The sequence below is a fragment of the Eupeodes corollae genome, chromosome 3 (genome assembly GCF_945859685.1).
Source record: "Eupeodes corollae chromosome 3, idEupCoro1.1, whole genome shotgun sequence".
Taxonomy (NCBI): Eukaryota; Metazoa; Arthropoda; class Insecta; order Diptera; family Syrphidae; genus Eupeodes; species Eupeodes corollae.
Window position 1 is genome coordinate 94,116,258 of NC_079149.1, and position 20,144 is coordinate 94,136,401.

Sequence of the window (20,144 nt, forward strand, 5' to 3'; positions counted from 1 at the left end):
GGAAAGTAAAGCTAATCATACACAATTGGAAGATCTTCCAATATTGGCAGATGTTTCACAACAAATTTTAAGCAATTTTCTATCAACTATGTGGACAGCCAATTTTATCCGTCAACACAAATTTATTAGGTGACACAACAGTCCATAGAAATCCAGAGTCCAGTGACTTACAAATCTCAACAATTCCTGTGTTTGAATCATTTTAGTGACGGATTGGACCTAGAGTTTTAATGCCGAAACCAAAAAAAAAACTACCAAACCATTAAATATGCCTACGTGATCCAGTAGTCTCTTATTAATAAAATACGACGAGACAATTCGTTTTAACTCCAAATGTATTACCTAACCTTACACTTTTTATACCGAGCTCCGTTCCATTTGAAGATCACCATTTAAAGGCTATGTCAGTATCGTCTTTCTAAAACAGATATCCACTTAGATTTGAGAAGGTTTAGAAAAGCTTGCAATCATCAGCGAAGATACGAATTTTTGAGTAGAGCAGATTTTCACCAATGTCATTAATAAAAAGTAAAAAGAGCAGAGGACCAATATGACTTCCTTGAGGAACACCACATCACACATTAATTATTTAAAAAATATCGTCCTGCTAAAACAGATATCCGCTTAGATTTGAAAAGCTATAGAAAAACTTAAAACCATCAGCGAAGTTGTACATTTTTAAGTAGAGCAAATTTTCTAATGTTGTAGTACCTTTGGCATGATGGTTAGTGCGATGGAATATCATGCGAGAGGTATTAGGTCCGATCCCTGCCTGTCCCAACTAAAGTTATATTCACGGGTACTGCCTCTTGCGAGGAATTGACAAATTCTCCAAGAGTAATTCTTGTCATGAAAAAGTGCTTTCTCAAATTTGGGGTTCGGATTCGGCTTAAAACTCGCACACAGGAATGGTTGAGAGTTGTCAGCATCTAGGCCCTAGTTCTCAAACGGACTGTTGCGCCACCCAATTTATTTATTTATAATATCTTTTAATGTTAATGTCATTAATAAAAACTGAAAACAGCAGATTACCAATATGACAGCCATAAGGAACACCATATCATACATTAATTAATTGAAAAATACAGCTCTGAAAGTAAACCTACTGTAAACGATTTTTAAATTTCATTTTATTTCATCGTTTATGCTTGATAACTGTAAGATGTCTTATAAATAAAGTACGTAGGGCCCCTTGCCTATAATAATATGGTTGTTCTATGTTAGAGAGCGGTTAAAGTCAACCCTGAGGTTTAAAGCAGCTTCTAAATATTCAATAAAGGCATTACTTAACAAAATCGAGATAAAGTAAGAAAGAAAGAAAGGGTTCATGAAAAGACTATTTAATTAAGACCAGTCTTCATTTATATTATAGGCACCATTCCCAATGAGTCCAAGAGGACAACTGAAAAAAAGTTGAAAGTCGCCGACATAAAAATTACAAGAATAGTTTTAGATCAAACTTGGAAGCTCATTGACATCAATACAGAATAGTAGAGGACCCAATATTGTCCCTTGAGGAACACCAGACGAAGTAGGTAAAAATTGGACGAACTACTTGTTTCCTATTGTTCAACTAAAAATATACAAGTTTAGCGGAGTTTGTTACACAGAATGACGTTGACAGTGTCAAAAGCCTTAAAAAAATCAAGCAAGACTTCCTTATCCAGCTTATGATGTTCTACAGCTGTGATTTTTTCGAAGCCAGATTGTTTTGAAGTTAGCAAAGAGTTTTTCTGCGAGATAAGCGTTAATTCTCTCAAAGACTTTTGACAAATATGGTAGAATTTTGATAGGTCTATATTCACTTCCTTTAGCATGTTTAGGAAGTAATATGATTTTTGCCATCAAAGACGTCGGCAAAGCATTTCAGATGATCAAATGATCAAATCTTCTCTAAAACCTTCAAGCTAAGGGACAAAAGACAATGTATCGATTTCCTAAAAATGCTGTTTTAAGATTTTATATATTTTTAAATTTTATTCATGACCTTTTGCTTTCACTTTTCGAAATTCTCCCAACCGTGTCAACAAATAATTTCGAATAGGAAGACCAAAATTGTTCGAAATTTTCAGCTGATTTTTTACCAAAAATCAATCGCATAAGCGGATCTTTTTTGCTTCATATAAAATTGGCAATTGTCACTTAATTGACTGTTTTTATACATCTTTTGACAGTTAGGCCAACATTGGAAGATCTTAGCTTAAGCTGGCTTAAATAATTTTACTAATTGAAATAGAATAACGGTACTCGTATTTGAATCTCAAAACAAAACCAAGAATTTCAACAGAATTAAGACTTAAGGGAGGTTTTTAAACTGGCCATACATCTTCTTTTAAAGGCGAAAAGTCCTTTTTTGGGTTAAATACTAAACTAACTAAATATATTTGTCCTTTTTATTGGGAGTTTTTTTTGCTCATTACGTATAAGAACTTAATAGGAAGCTTTGCATTCTTAAAAACTCGAATTCGAAGTTTTTATTAAACAAGACATTACGATGATAGACATAGAAGTCTAAAAAGTGGGTCCTGCGATTCTGCCCGTCCGTATGTTTGCCCTCGCCTCTACTGCCCAAACGATTGCGTTTAAACCTGTAATGTAATGTTTTAAGTAAATTCAAGCTAGGCGTTTTTAAATATTTTTTCTTTAAATAAAATTATCAGTAGTCCCCGTTAAAATTTTACTGGTCAAACATTGGAAATTATATTTTTTTCAAAAACGAACTGATAGGTTTTTGTTGAATTTTCACTTCTATTTTTAACTTCCCATAGAAAGTTATTGTAATGGGTCCGATTTGTCAAATTGAAAATTTTGACATTTCTCGACGTTTCAAGGTCCCTAGAGTCGAAATAATAGATTTTTAGAAATTTTTTTCGTCCTCCATAGCTCAAGAACCAGAAGAGATATCGACTTCAAATAAATTTTTTTATACAGATAATAAGGCAGAAAGATGCAGAAAGGGCTCTCAAGAAAATTGCGTGGGTGGTTTTTTTACCATAGCATTTTGAAAAAAAGTGAAAATTTTATTTAACCCTAAATATCTTACGAACCAAAAAGGCTAGAGACTTAAATTAAATTTTATATAATATATTGTAACGTGATACCGAACAGGTATATTTTTTGAAAAAAAATCAACATAACGGTTTTTTTATAAGTCAAAAAACTGAAAAAAAAAATTTGTCACCTCCAAAATTTTACCACTGAAATATGATTTCATCTCTAAAACAATTTTGTGCAACGAAAAATAATGTTTTTGACATCTGATAAATTTTTGAGAAAAATCTAATTGACAGCTTTTTTTATAAAAAATAAAAATCTAAAAAAAACATTACTCAAGGTTCGTAAAAATTGAATTTCGATTCAAATATCTTTTCAAAAATTTGAAATTTTGGCTTTAAGCTTATTTTATCTTGTAAAAAATATTTTTTTCAACGTTTTTAAAAATGCTGAGAAAAATCGAATTGACAGTTTTTTTACAAAAAATAAAAACGTAGAAAAAAATTAATAAAAGGTGGTAAAAATTGGTTTTCGACTCAAATATCTTTTCAAAAATTTAAGATAATAGCTTTTAACTAATTTTTACTTATAAAAAATATTGTTTTAAACATTAGGAAAAATTTTGAGAAAAATCGAATTGACAGTTTTTTTACAAAAAATAAAAACCGAAAAATAAATTAACAAAAGTTGGTAAAAAATTATTTTCGACTCAAATATCTTTCCAAGACTTTGAGATAATAGCTTTTAACTAATTTTTACTTATAAGAAATATTGTTTTTAACATTAGGACAAATTTTGAGAAAAATCGAATTGACAGTTTTTTTTACAAAAAATAAAAACCTAAAAAAATTGTATAAAAGTTGGTAAAAATTAATTTTCGACTCAAATATTTCTTCAAAATTTTCAATATTGGCTTTAAACTAATTTTATCTTATAAGAAATATTATTTTCAACATTTAGTAAAATTTTTAAAAATTCGAATTGACAGTTTTCTTACAAAAAATAAAAACCAAAAAAAAAATTAATAAAAGTTGGTAAAAATTAATTTTCGACTCAAATAGCTTTTCAAAAATTAAAAATATTGGCTTCAAACTTATTTTATTTCACAGAAAATATTGTTTTGGATATTAACCACTCATAACGTACGATAGAACTCGTCCCAAAAAATCGAACTTAAGTTATGGAAAAAAATAGGTTGTGCATTCTAATATTTCGTTTAAATGCAAAAACTTTTTTTTTTTTAGTATATTAAACCCTTATTCACAAATTTCAAATTTATGCTTGCTGACTATAGTTTAAGAACTTAACATCAATATTAAACATGTACTTGTAGCAAAAGTACTGACCGGCTGCTTCTCGAGCCCCAATTATCTTAAATCCCTGTTTGGGTTCACTAAACAACTCACGCCATTCAAAACGATGTATATTTTCTTAGACCACTAGATTCTAAACTTAATGACCTTACGTGAAATATCTGCAGAAACAATTATCTTTCTTTTAGAACAACAACAAACGAAACCTGGAAAATGTTTGTAAGTGTTGTTGTCTTGTCTGAATATTAAATACAAAAAATCTAAAATATTATTTGGATTTTTATTTAGTTGTGGGTTTGATATTCTAACAAAGATTCGTTTCATGATTGAAAACTATTTTAGCGATTCTTCTTCTAAAATAGATTCCTTGAAATCAAAATGGAGTTTTTTTTCAAATAAAATAAGTGTATTACAAAAAATTGTTCCGGTTCCTAAATATTTCTTTCCACATTCTCGAATTATGGAAAAAGCTTAGATCGCAATTTTTGTGTTCATAATAATTGTATTTGACGTAATTAAGTGTAAAAGAATATAATCATATTTACAAAATGACACACACAATTTAAAAAAAACATAAGTCTTTTTTATTCTCTCACACTATTAGATGAATTATTTCATAAGTTTCAAGTTTATTGTTTGAAGGACATGATGTTTTACATATTTAAAACTTACATAACCAAATAATTGTATTCTGGCAATACTTGCTTTCAGAATAGAAGCAACATTTCTATCTAAAACAAAGAAATATTTTCAAAAGGAAATGAAGGTTTCTAAGTACGTACATATACACATATAAATAAATAGTGACGCTAACGCTTAAGCGTTAGAAACACAAGTATGATCCAGCGGAAATAATTCACTAGAAATATTACAACATTCACAAAGTAGGTAAATATAATTTAAATTGTAGGTAACTATTTCCATCAAAAACAATGACGGTTTGTGATGACTTTTTGATTTCGATATGAATTAGTAAAACAGGGAAAACCATTCGTAGCTTCTTTTCATAATATTATACTTGTTTGATATTTAAAAATTCTGACTGACAGAAAAGCTCGTTTTAACTTGGAGGGAAATATCTTCTGTAAGCGAGTAGAAATTATTTAAGAGTAATGAGTTAGTAGAAACACAGACATTGAGATAAGGACTCAGTAGAAATTCAAGTTTATTTTTTATATAAACTTTCATTAATAATTTACGTTCTTAAGTTTTATGCCAGTCAAAAGTTAAATTATTTAAATTTGTATTTTTGATAAATAACAATGAAAAATATCTTAACTCGATTGTAAAATTGATAGACGCTAATTTCACAGTGTCTCAAAAATTTTATAAACTTCTACTGCAAAAATGTAAATTTTATTTACGGAAAGGGCTTGTACGTTATTTGAATACAAATAATAATAAAAATAAGTTTAAAACTTACTGATTCAAAATTAAGTAAGCATCGGACCCATTACAATAACTTCCTTTGGGAAGTTAAAAAGAAAAGATACTAATTTCTTTAATAATTTTTGTCTTATTCATAATCACATGGGCTCTTAAAATTTAACCACCCTTTAATAAAATTTTAGTAAAAGTTGGTAAAAATTTATTTTCGACTCTTATATCAACATTTAAATACTAATGATATTGATTATATGTTCGAACCAATATAATCTTCTAAGACAACATTGTTTTCAACATTTAATAAATGTTTGCAAGATCCAATTCCCTGTGTTCTTATCATAAAATAAAAATACCGCACAAAATTGGTAAAACTGCTTCAATCTATAATATCTAGAGAATTAATGAAGACAATGACTTTAAATTGTAGTGTACTTTTCTAAGAAAAACTCAATCAGCATTTAGATTTTTTTTAAATAAAAATTTCGGAAACAAAAATTGAATTCAAACTTGTTTTATCGTATGCGAAATATTGTTTCTAACTTTTAATTATTTTTTTTAGAGAAATCTAATTGACAAAACCTACAAACATAACTAAAAACTGATGAAAAATGGTTTTCGAATCAAGTGTGTTGAAAATAAAAAAAGATTGGTTGCTATTCCTATTTTATGTAAGTATAAAAGCCCGCGAAAGCCTTGCTCTATCTTTAAAACTTGTTTTACTATAATTTTAAAAACCAATCAATTTTTGACATCTCATTTTTAAGAAAGAGACTGCAATGCGACCCACACTGATAACTTCCCATCCAGTTTGTTGATTGGTCATAGTTTAAACGTTTTCGTGTTTTATTAAAAAAAGTTGTCAATTGAATTATTCTTAAGATCTTAAAAGTTACCAAAAATATTTGCATATAATGAAATAGTTTGATTGATATTTTTGCTAACGAAATTTTTTGTCGAGAACCCATTTTTATCAATTTTAGTACCATTTCTAAAAGTTTTTATTTCCTACATAAACAAATAACAATTGGATGAATGAAATAATTTTGAAATCAATATCTTTTGTTATTCACTAGATATCAAGAACACTAAAACAATTTTACCAAATTTATGAACTATTTTTTGAAGATTTTATTTTTGTAAATGGACTGTTGGATTTTTATAAAAAATTAAATGAATGTTGACAAAACTATTTTCAAAAAAAAGATAAAATAAGTTTAAAGCCAATATCTCCAAGTTTTAAAAATATATTTGAGTCGAAAATGATGTTCAAATGGTAGACATGTGCATTCAAGAGGACACAAGCGTCCTTAGGTTTTTCTTAAAACCAACCTCTGTCTATCAACTCCTATTCTCACCTCCAAGTGGTGAACATCGGGTGCCTAGTACCTCAACTGGAGATTGGGTTCCAACCCCAGTGGAAAGTTGTTGGGGGAAGCAAACGAGAGAGTTGGGGAGAGGTGTTTCCACTAAGGCACCTCTCCTTATCCAGACGGCAGCGGAGGAATTCCCGAGATGCAATCAACGGTGGCGTCTACAGTTCCAGTAAGGTTGAACTACTTAGTGAACACCTTATAGGGCTTCTTCGACTTATTCGAAGCCTAGGCCTGTAAGGATCGGTTTTATCCGGCTCCCCATCCTTGGAGTTATACTTAGGATCTGGCCCTCCAGGTTGGAGGTTGTGCGTCGGGGTGACTTCCTGGCCACGTAAAAGCTTTCAAAGTTGCGAAGCACCAACAAGCCTCGGATACGGACGGATTTACTGTTGACAACCAACGCAAACGAATAAAGGACAACGAACTTCGGATATGCACGTGGAATGTTAGGTCCCTTAACAGACCACGTGCGGCCGAAGAATTAGCGGAGGCCCTAGAACGATATAAAGCAGATATCACCGACATCCAGGAATTACGATGGGATGGGCCGGGCAAAAAGTGGATGAAAAACTGCGATATCTACTATGGTGACTGCTACCACGAAAACAAACAGCGCTTATTTGGATGCGGATTCGTCATCGGAGCCAGACTTAGGCAAGAAGTCTTGAGCTATAGGTGCATCAATGAGCGCCTCATGACCATACGCATCAAAGCTAAATTCGGCAACATTAGCCTGATATGCGCGCACGCCCCCACAGAAGAGAAAGACGACAACACCAAAGATATGTTCTTCGAGCTCTTAGACAAAACATATGAGCAGTGCCCTAGCTACGATATTAAAATAGTCCTGGGCGATTTTAATGCCAAGCTAGGAAGGGAAGACATCTTTGGTGGAATAATCGGAAAGAACAGCCTGCACGACAACACTTCCGACAATGGATTCAGGCTCATAGATTTTGCTGCGGGGCGAAACGTCATGGTAGCCAATACGCGTTTTCCACACCACAACATCCACAAAGGAACTTGGACTTCTCCAGATCAATCTACCGTCAACCAGATTGACCTTATTGCGATCGACGCCAGACACGCTTCCAGCATCATGGATGTACGAACTTTCCGAGGAGCTAACATCGACTCGGACCACTACCTCGTTGTAGCCAAGGTAGCACTTCGGATTTCCAGACCCAAGGCAAGACAGGGAGGTGCTGGGAGAAGATACAACGTCGAACGGCTACAATCGCCAGAGATCGCCAAATCCTTTTCCGACCGAGTTACAAGTAACCTCTCTCGAAGTTCTCTGCCGCCAACACAATGTATCGAAAACCAGTGGCAACATTCTAGGTTTCAAACAGCCACCAACAAGGAACCCCTGGTTTGATGAGAAATGTCGGCAGGCAAATGCAGCCAAACAAGAGGCACGCAAAGCGGCGCTGCATAAAAGGACGAGAGCTGCTCGTGAGCTTTATGAGCAGAAGAGGCGAGAGGAACGCCGACTTCTCAGAAGGAAAAAGAGAGGGCATGAAAAGCGTGCGAAGATGTTGAGAGGTATAAAAGCAGGAATGAGGTTCGAAAGTTTTATGAACAGGTGAAACGAAATTCACAGGTACATAAACCTAGAACCGAAGGCTGCAAAGACGAAAGTGGAAACATCATAGTGGAACCGCAGTCAATGCTGAGGATATGGAAGGACCACTTCCGCAGAGTGTATAACGGCGACGAAGAACTGAATTCCGCTGTCAGGCAGGATAACCCATTCGATATAGACGACGAAAGCCAACAATCCCGTCCTCCCGACTTAGACGAAGTAAAGATTGCCATATCAAAGTTGAAGTCTCATAAAACCGCTGGAGCAGATGGATTGAATGCCGAGCTATTTAAAGCAGCTGGGGATAAGCTGGTTAGGAGCATGCACCAACTTATCTGTAAGATATGGTCGGAAGAAAACATGCCCGATGAATGGAACCTCAGTATTGTTTGCCCGATCCTGAAAAAAGGAGACCCTCTAAACTGCACCAACTGTAGAGGAATAAGTCTACTTAACATCGCCTATAAAATCTTCTCTGCCGTAATATGTGAACGTCTAAAGCCCATCGTCAACAACCTGATAGGTCCTTATCAGTGTGTATTTAGACCAGGAAAGTCCACAGTTGATCAAATATTCACATTACGACAGATCCTGGAAAAAACCCAAGAACACCAAATTGACACCCACCATCTTTTCATAGATTTCAAGGCCGCATTTGACAGCATCTTCAGGGACGAGCTGTATAGAGCCATGTCTAGTTTTAGCATCCCTGCGAAACTCGTCCGTTTGTGCAGGATGACCATGGAGAATTCACGCTGCTCCATAAAGAACCTTTCGAGATCAAACAAGGTTTTAGACAAGGTGATGCGCTATCATGTGATTTTTTTAACATCGTGCTTGAAAGAATAGTGCAGAGCTCACACGTCAACACTAGATAATCGGAAGAACTCACCGTGATGTCAATGGGGCTTTTGTGAATATTGAGGCAAAGGCGGCAAAAATGGGTTTAACGTTTAACGAGGGCAAAACAAAGTACATGCTGTCGTCTAGAAAGGACATACAACACCGACGTTTTGGTCAAAACGTCACAATCGACAGACGTAACTTTGAGGTAGTCAAGGACTTCGTCTACCTAGGCTCCGCTGTAAACGCAGAAAACAACACCAGCGCTGAGATCAAACGCAGAATAACTCTTGCTAACCGCAAGAGTTTGGACTAAGACAGCAATTGAGTGGTAAAGTCCTCTCTCGAGGGACCAAAGTATTGCTATATAAGACCCTTATCATCCCCGTCCTGCTATACGGTGCAGAAGCATGGAACATGACAAAAGCGGATGAAAGCACCTTGGGTCGCTTCGAGAGAAAAGTTCTTCGTGTGATCTACGGTCCCGTATGCATCGAAGGGGAGTGGAGGAGAAGATGGAACGACGAACTGTACGGGCTGTACAGCGACGTAGACTTAGCCAGAAGAGTAAAAGTCTAACGACTAAGATGGCTGGGTTACGTAGAGCGCATGGAAACCAATGCTCCGGCCCGGAAAGTCTTCGAATCCGCACCCACAGGACAGCGCAGTAGAGGAAGACCGCGGATCAGGTGGCGCGCACAAGTGGAAGCTGACCTCACCCAACTTGGAGCGCGAAACTGGAGACATCTAGCTAGGGACCGAGCTAGATGGAGTAGTTTGTTGGGTGAGGCCCTAGTTCACACAGGACTGTAGCGCCACCTTAAGTAAGTAAGTAAGTTGAGTCGAAAATTAATTTTTACCAACTTTGGTTATGTTTGTTTTAGTTTTTATTTTTTATAAAAAAAACTTTCTATTCGATTTTTCTCAAAATTTTACCAGTTGTTTAAAACGTTATTTTTTATGACAACATTGATTTGAAGTCGATATCTTTACTTCGCAAACGCACACACATTACACAGCCATCTCTCTAAAAATCTTTTATTTAGACTCTAGTGACCTTGAAACGTCGAAAAAATTCAAAATGTTCAATTAGACAAATTGGAACGACTACAATAACTTCGTACGTGTAGTTAATAAGTTAGTAGGTCAAAATAAATCACATATCCAGTGAAAATGAACACTGATTTCTCGAAAACGAGTTTAAAACATTTTTTTATGTAACGTAATATCTATACTATTTATTCTAGGTATTATCGAACGGTAATAAGCAAATTCTTTGCACAATATTTATATTTCCCGGTCATCCCCTGGATATGTCCATTGTCCAATTTCCATACGATATCAGTTTTTCTATAAATTAAAATTTATATAATCAACCAACTGTTTTTGTATAATAAAGTTTGCCCACCTGTTGTGAACATTGCCTTAATATCCTCAATACCAACAAGTTTTTTGTATTATAAACTTTCCATAGACATACGAACCTATGCACATTATAACTCCTCAAAACCTCCATTCAGAAATAATACCAACCTAACAAAAAAAAATATATAAAATCCAGGAATTAAAACGATGACTATTATGCTCTTTACCATAGCATAGCTTGTTTCTTTACCAATGTTTATAAATAATAAAAAAAAATATTAAAAAATATAAAAGAAAAAATACAAAATTCATTCTACAATCCACAATATTTAATTTTTGTTTTGTTGTATTATTTATTTTTATTTTTTATAATATTTTTCCTCATTTTCATTTTCAGAACGAAAACTTTTTGTTGGAATGCTTAACAAAAAGTACAATGAGAGTGAAGTGAGGCAACTATTTGCTGGACACGGAACAATAGAGGAATGCACCGTGTTACGGGATCAAAATGGACAAAGCAAGGGCTGTGCCTTTGTTACGTTTTCAACGAAACAAGCAGCAATTGGAGCAATTAAGGTAATTTTTCAAAACGTATTCCATAAAATATGCGGCAGTGATGGTAGTGCCAGTGGCAGGGTTGGGTGATGGTGCTTCTGATGGTAGAAGGATAGGCTGATATGGCTATACTCATATACAACAGTTATTCGTTAAAGTCTGTATATAATATAGCAATGGGAATGCATCCCCCACCATCATGGACACCAGGCCACGTCGTTGTAGCAGAGCGGCGCGGCGGCGCGGCCGGCGGTGCGATGGATGGAGGAAATGTGCATAATATACATTTTCTTGAATAATGAAAAGAATGTTTAATGAATGGACTTAATGTGAGTAGGTGCACTCTTGTAATATGGAAAATAAATTAATGTCGAAAGGGAGAGTGGTTCGGTTGGGCTATGAATGTTGATAATGTTGGCATGGTGGGAGTCCATGTCCATGTCCTGTCCATATTCTATTCATCGCAGTCTAGAGTCTGCTATACTGTGCGGCGGAGGGAGAAACATTACATTTTCAGTGCAATGGACATGAATTGTGATTTTTCATTATTATTGCTTTTGGTTGCAGTATTTGATCCAAAAGTGGGTCACTGAGTGCAGCACAACAAGAATATGAGGATAAAAATGAGAATGAGGAGGACTTTATATGATTGTTGTAATATTTGCATGACAATAGGAGACGAGAATTTGAATAGGAGTTACCTATAATAAAAGTGCACAGGAATTTCTATTCTCTGTAACGGAGGCATTCTATATTCTTTATTATTCCTGACATATTTCTGTCAGTTTTGGCTGAATTGAAAGGTTAACAAAAACATTTGATAATTGAACTTTTGAAAATCAAAAAATAATCAAATAATTTGCCTGTCAGAGTTTTAACAAGAAATAAGACATGAATAGTTTCTATTACTTTGAAAATAATGATTTTTTCAAAGCTATCTTAAATTTAAAAAAAGCAAAACTTACTATTTAGAAAAGTGCATAAAATCAATAATGTGGTCAATATACCCTCAAATGGTTCATTTCCGTAGTTCCGTAGGTATTTCACAAAAAAAATGTTTCAATGTTAATTTCCAGTTCTTAAATTAAAGCGGATTTTTTTCTGTACGAATGCGAACTAACATAGTTCCACAAGCAATAGTCTAGAAATATTAAATTGAACGAAAGAGGTGGCCCATTGAAAGCGTAAAATAAACTGTTCAAAGGAAATCTCCTATCAATTTATCCATTTTAACAAGTACTTTATGGATGTAGCACCGTCCTGTCGAAATAACATCTTATGCAAGCCAAGTACTTCAAAATTGAGTGAAAAAAAGGTGCGGTACCCATTATATTTGAAGAAATACAAAACAATGATTTCGAGAGCCCATAATCCGCACCAAACAATGGCTTTTTCTAAACGAAATTGTATTGGTAGATCTTGAAATGGCTCTGGCTGCTCTCTACACAAAATAGGCTAGCTTTGATTGATCCATTCAAAATCGTTATGCCTCAATATCCAAATGGATCTTCACCAAAAAAACGGCGTTGTGGTAAGTCGATCGGCTTCAATTCTAGAACCAATTGCATTTTGAAAGGCTTCAAACCTTAATTTTTTTCTCACAGTGGATTTAAAGAGGGACAATTGCTGCGAGCGATGGGCTACGCCAAATCGATAATTCTCGGTCGTCTCTATCACTATCCGTTTCCGATGGAGCTGTGATATTTTCCTTAGTTCGTACTTCGTAAACTGGTCAAATCAAGTTAAAATAGGTGTTTTATATTTGAAAGTTTGAAAATACCATTTTTTAAATAATTCTTCAAACAAAAATTTATAAAAATCATCAAATAGGAATTTAATAATATTCAAATTTTTAAAGGCTAAAGCGATGATAAAATCGAAAACGTACACTATGACGTACACGTTATTTTTTATATTGAAATAAAATCTTTCGTTTTAACTGTTAAATATATTGTTTGTACCTTCGTATGTTCAAACGTCAGTTATTAAAAACACCACTTTTCGTCGGCCATATCTCAAGAACCAGAAAAGATTGAGGCAGCAAGATGTGTAGAAAAGATTTTCAAAAATATTCAGGGTGTGGTTTTTTAATAACAAATGTTATTGACGTATAGTTTTATATATGGCAGTACCTTTTTTGAAATTCGTCTTTATGATTTCATAGAGCCAACAAAACATTTAATATATTAAAGGAAGATTTAAGTGACCGCATTATCCCTCGAGTCGTGGGCCTTTAGCATGGCTTTTAAAACCGTGCGATTTTAGATAAGATCGATACGATTGACGCGTTGTAAAAGTAAATTTGGCACGTTGCTGACATGAAGCCCAGATTACTCAAAGAAAACTTCGAAGTTGTCACGGCAGGCGGCCACTTGTACAAGATGATTTTTTTAACATAATAGAAAACATAAGTCATAACATAAAGGTAATAGCTAATTTTTAAACATTTAAAACCTATCTACTCTAATTCTTTTTTAACTTCCCATTGCAAGTTATTATAACATTAAAAATTTTGACATTTCTCGACGTTTCAAGGTCCCTACAGTCAATATAAAAGATTTTTAGAAAGATGTCCGCATGTTCGCGACGTTTTTTTCGTTGTCCATAGTTCAAGAACCAGAAGAGATATCGACTTCAAATAAATGTTGTTTTAAAGATAAAAAGGCAGAAAAATGCAGAAAGGCTCTGAAGAAAATTTCGTAGGCGTTTTTTTTTACCATAGCAGTTTAAAAAAAGGTGGAAATTGTGGTTATCTCTTATCATCTTATGAACCAAAAATGCTTGAGACTTGAATTAAATGTTTAATAATATATTGTAACGTGATACCAAACAAGAATATTTTTTGCGACAAATCCAATAAACGGTTATTTTTATAAATCAAAAAAACTTAAAAAGAAAATTTTACGAATACAAAATGATTTTATCTTCAAAACAATTTTTTGCAACGAAAAATTACGTTTTTAACATCCGGTAAAATTTTGAAAAAAAACGAATTGACAGTTTTTTTATAAGAAATAAAAACCTAAAAAAAAACATTACTAAAAGTTAGTAAAAATTGATTTTCGATTCAAATATCTTTTCCAAAATGTAATATTATATCTTTCAGCTAATTTCAACTAACAAGAAATATTGTTTTCAACATTTGGAACAATTTTGAGAAAAATCGAATCCACAGTTTTTTTAATAATATATTTTCAAAACTTTGAGATGTGGGCTTTAAACTACTTTTATCTTTTAAAAAACATTGTTGTCAACACCCAGTTAAATTTTGAAAAAAATCTAATTGACATTGTTTTTTACAAAAAAAATAAAAACCCAACAAAAAAAGCAATACTAAAACTTGGTAAAAATTTACTTTCGATTCAAACAGCTTTTCAAAAACTAAAAATATTGTCTTGCAACTCTTTTTATTTCACAGAAAATATTGTTTTCGATATTCAGTAGTTTTTTTTTTATAAAAATCCAACATTTCTTTTTTTTATTTTTTTTACACTTCAGAATTTCAGAAAGTAGTAAGCTTATAGCAAGCTTCAAACTACGATCAGAGGCTCATCATAAGTGCATGTGTTAATTGTTAGTAAAAAATAATACAATTATAGCCTGACACACGCACAAAATACAAAACAAAATTAACATTTAACTATTACAGAACAAAAAATAAAATGAGACCGTTTACTTCCCATAGTTAGTTCTATGGAAGTCATAAAAAAATAAAATATATAAAAATTAGTACGCAAATTTGGTAAAAATTGATGTTCGGTTCTTGATATCTCTCAAACTGATTCCCTTCATCCAATTTGTAAAGATTTAAGAAATGCTACTAAAATTGGTAAAAATCTGCTTTCGACTAAAAATCTATTTAAAAAAAAAAAACTAGATTTCCAAAAACTATTTCCTTATATTAAAAATATTGTTGGTAGTTTTAATATTTTTAAGAATATTTTAACTGAAAACTTTTTTAACCCAACACGAAAACCTACAAACTTTAAAGCAAGACAAAAAGATAGACGAGATGGGAAATTATCTATGTGGATCGCATCCAAGCCTCTTTTTAAATTCGAATTTGAGTCTAAAAATTAGCGGTAGAATGAAGGGTGACTCCTTAATTATACTTAACGCTTTAGTACTTATCTAACTTTAAAAGCAACAAGATATTTATTTAGATTTTGTAAAGTATACTTTATCTTTAAGAAAATTAAATACAATTTTTTTTTGAAGACGGGAAGATGATTTTAAACTTGTTAATCAATAAATGGCAAATGATTTGAATTTGAATGATGAGAGCAAACTGATTAAGAACAAGAATTGTCCACCTTGAAATTTTTAACAAGTCATATATCTTGACATTTTGACGCCGCCGTGTATGCACCATTATTATGTTTTTCAATTTAAATCATTATAACCTACGTCCATTGACTCATATTACAACTTTTTTAAAAGCCATGAGCTTGACTTTCTGTTGATTATATGGAACTGCCTTTGTGCAATACTTGAGCACATTTCAATTTAATGCCAAGTACACAATTTACATTCCGTGACTAACAAAACAAAACAAAATAAATAAATTAAAAAAAGAAAAAACACTACAAATCATCATTCACCATGTAACGCCAAGCAGTTGGTACAGGTCCAGTCCAACATAGACACCACCATCCGGTGACAATTGTTGCTGTTTACAGAAATATAAACACAAACATACATAAATAAATAATATAAACAACTGCAAATATGACTATAGTACAACTATACTTTACAATACCACAAAACAAAACCATTTTACAAATGAAAGTTCGTTCCGTCTAAAGTTCAAATGCCATCAGTTGCTTTTCTGCTTTGCTATGCTGGAGAGGAAAAGAATTCGGGTAAACGACCCAGAAAACAATAAGACCCTTTATTATTATGAAGGAGCAATACTTAAGGAGAATTTTGTGAACAAGCGATTTTAATTTGAATACTCGTATAGTCGTAATTCATTAGAAAGATTTTTAACGCGCTTTTGTATTTGTATATAGAAATAATTCGAGTGAGAATACAAAATTTCACGTTGATAATTTTTGTCAAAGTGAACCTAAAAGGTTCAAATTTTTGATTATCAAATTTCAGAGCCTTTAAATTAACTACTATTACAGTAGTTCTGGTTCAATGTAAAATTACATTGTGGAACATTCTTTATTGAACTTTTACTTGCATTAGTCTAAACGTGATTTTTTTTATAACCTTCAGGCTTCCTCAATAAATGGGCTATCTAACACTGAAAGAATTGTTCACATCAAACTAGTAGCTCCTAAGATTATAGCGTTCAAACAAACAAACAAACAAGCAAACTCTTCAGCTTTTGCTTGCATTAGTCTAAGCGTGATTTTATATAACCTTTGGGCTTTCCCAATAGAAGGGCTATCTAACACTGAACGAATTGTTCACATCGGACCAGTGGTTTCTAGTCCTATCGGGTTCAAACAAACAAACAAACAAACAAGCAAGCTCATCAGCTTTCGCTTGCATTAGTCTAAACGTGATTTTCTATAACCTTTAAGCTTCTTCAATAAATGGTCTATATAACACTGAAAAAGTTGTTTAAATCAAATCAGTAGTTCCTAAGATTATTGCATTCAAAGAAACAAACAAACAAACAAGCTCTGCAGCTTCCACTTACATTATAGTCTAAACAAGGTGGTTTTATATAACCTTTGGGCTTTCCCAATAGAAGGGCTATCTATCGGACCAATAGTTCCTAAGATTATCGGGTTCGAACAAACAAACAAGCTCTTCAGAACTATTTATATCAGATGAGTAGTTAATAAGATTATCGGGTTCAAACAAACAAGCTCTTCAGTTTTATAATATTCGTATGAACTTACAAAACGCATTTTTTTTTAAATAAATGCTGATGCGAATTTTCTATTTGGATTCCATTGATGTTGAAATTCACCTAAAGCCCGTTCTTCTTCTTTTGTAGATTGCCATATCCACCCAAAAGCAGTGCCTTCTGTCGCCTGTTGATGGTATAGAAACACTAAGGACCTATACCTTCACTTTATTCTATAGAATTGTCGACAGACGCATTATGAGGGAAACAAAAACAATAAAAACAAAAATATTAAATAAACAACAAATGTTGAAAACCTCACCAAACACTAAAGCATCAAGCACAACAAAAGCAAAAAGTAGTCTCCAAAAACCTAAACACTGTCGGGAAGTTTGTAATTTAGCTTTGCTCTGTGTAAAGTTCCCGGCTGGTGTGCATTCCTCATTGTGCATCACAGTGTCCTCTGAGAATCCTTGTTGTACCTACACTATACACCATACACTCTTTGGCAATTAATCATGGCGTGGAATACAAAACGAAGTACAAAAAAAAGAAGATAATATAGCAGCTAGCTATAGAACCCGGAAAACATCCCGTCACTAATTCCACAGAAAACCAGCTAGAGACCAACATATCGGTTTCATTAAGGCAAAGGATGTTTCGGAATCCTTTTGATATCCTAGCTCGTTTTTTTTTTTTTTGTATTCACTCCATGTATTTGAATGTATGCGAAAAAAATAATAATAATAACACACTGCTGTATAGTGTATATGTATTTGTATAGACGGTACCCATATACCTAAGTTGATGCTTTGAAGCTTTTCCTATCAGTGGGATTATTCTATTTTTTTCCCTATGGATGAAGAAAACCAAAATAGAAAAAATAAATATGAAAAGAATTCCCTTAAAAAATGAGATTGCAATTTCAATAATTTTTGTTTTCGCAAAGAAACATTAGAAAAAGATTCCGCGTCATCTAATATAGCTGCTGTGAGCTGATATTGTTATGAGTTTGAAGAGTTTACCTAGAGGTAAAGCTTAAAAGATAATTAACCAACAGTATGGATGAAAAGAAAATTTATTAAAAAATTAATGGATATTTTTATTTATATTCAAAATTATAGTATTGAAAAGTTTGTTTGATTGTTTGTTTGATTGTTTGTTTGTTTGTTTAAACGCGATAATCTCGAGAACTACCAGTCCGATTTTAAAAATACTCTTAGTCTTTAATAGTACTTTTATTGAAGGTGAATAAATACTATATAACTTTTACAAGTAATGTGCCAAAATTTTTTAAAATAATTTTCTAAAATAATGCACGACAGAATTCTTCCACTTCACTAGTTTAAAAAAAAGTTGCACGACAGTGAATGTCTATCTTTTAAAATTTGTTTATTATTAACTTTTATATGCTTACTTAATTCTTCGCATGCTTTGATCTTATCTATCTATCTATCTTAAAATTTACAAAGTGATCCATTTTGCGGTTTCAAAAGTGAAAGTAAAGAAAAGATATATAAAATGCTTTTGTTTATGATATTTCTTTTAATTATAAAGTTTAAACGTTGGCATTAAATGTAAAACACTACATCATTTAAATGACACTTACAAGAATTCTTGCAACCATCGATTCTTTTGATTAATTTTCGAACCCTTTTTGACACATATTGGGCGGTATTTCGCCATATCTTGACGAATATTGATTTTTAAGTGCTTGAAAGTTTATCTGTATACACACGATCCTTTACGTAGCCCTACAATAAATTGTCAAGCGGTGTCAAATTGCATGATCTTGGTGAAAATTACGGGGCCAGCATATTTCTCTTGCAATAAAGCCATATTCGCTCTAGTTGTGTGACATGTGGCACCATCTTGTTAAAATTACATAAATTCGAAAGCAGGCAAAAAAAAGTCGGTTATCATATGACCATAACTCTCTGTATTGACGGTGACAGTCCTTCCATCATCGTTTTTGACGAAATATGGTCCAATCACACCTCCGGACCAAAGAGCGCACCAAAAATTGAATTCTTGAGGATGTGGATGATCCTCAGAACCCCAAATACGACATTTCTGTTTATTTACATACCCACCGAGCGATAAAAAAGCTTTACCAATGAAGAAAATTGTCTTCGAAACATTGCTTGTAAACGATGTAAGTATTGTTAAATGTTCCACTCAGTTATCCGTCCAAGTGTTTTCATATCATGATCTGGTTTTTGTAACTTTTGATTTATATCTTGAAAACGAATATTCGCAATACTTTGAGTATCGTGATTTTCTTAACATAAATGTCGAATCTTTATTAAGTGATTGCTCATCTATTGACTTGTACTCAATTTTTGCAACATCAAACCTTGATTAACAAATTGAATGTCTAACTGTTGCAATTCCTTATCTTTTTAATAAACACGTTCCTATTAAAAGTCGTCAAATAAGTCGCGTAGTTGTCCCGGGCTCTCTCTTGAGATCATTAATGCTATGAAAAGAAGAAACGTTTCATACCGACGTTGGAAACGATTTAGTTGCCTAAAAATGCTTCAGTAATTCAAAATATCTCAGAACCTTGTAACTAAATTAATAAAATCATCTAAATACAATTTTTATAACAACAGGTTCAACTCAAATCGTTCCTCCAAGTATTTTTAGAAAGAAGTCAAGAGTATTGATTTAAAAGGAGATTCCGATAACAACATTGATTTAGAGGAGTTGAATAGAAAGTTCTCTACTCCCCCAACCCAATTCCCAATTGGGCAATCTGGTGTTTTGGAAAACGATAGAGTCGATGCTTTTTCTGTTTATTCAGTAGATGAATATCAAGTAGGTTAAGCAATATTTTCTATTAAATCCAAATCGACTGGACTTGACAACATACACGCAGACTTTTCAAAAATTCTTCTTCCTTTTATACTTCATCACATAAC

At 32.9% G+C, this 20,144-nt stretch overlaps 1 protein-coding gene across 3 annotated transcripts in view; it reads left to right on the top strand.

Moving 5' to 3' along the window:
- The window catches only part of LOC129949693 (CUGBP Elav-like family member 2), a 374,661-nt gene that overhangs the window by 274,875 nt on the left and 79,642 nt on the right, over positions 1-20,144 (top strand). For all 3 annotated transcript variants that reach the window (XM_056061290.1, XM_056061291.1, XM_056061292.1), the window contains exon 5: positions 11,257-11,435. In XM_056061290.1, the coding sequence (XP_055917265.1) occupies positions 11,257-11,435 (179 nt within the window). The remainder of the gene's footprint in view (positions 1-11,256; positions 11,436-20,144) is intronic.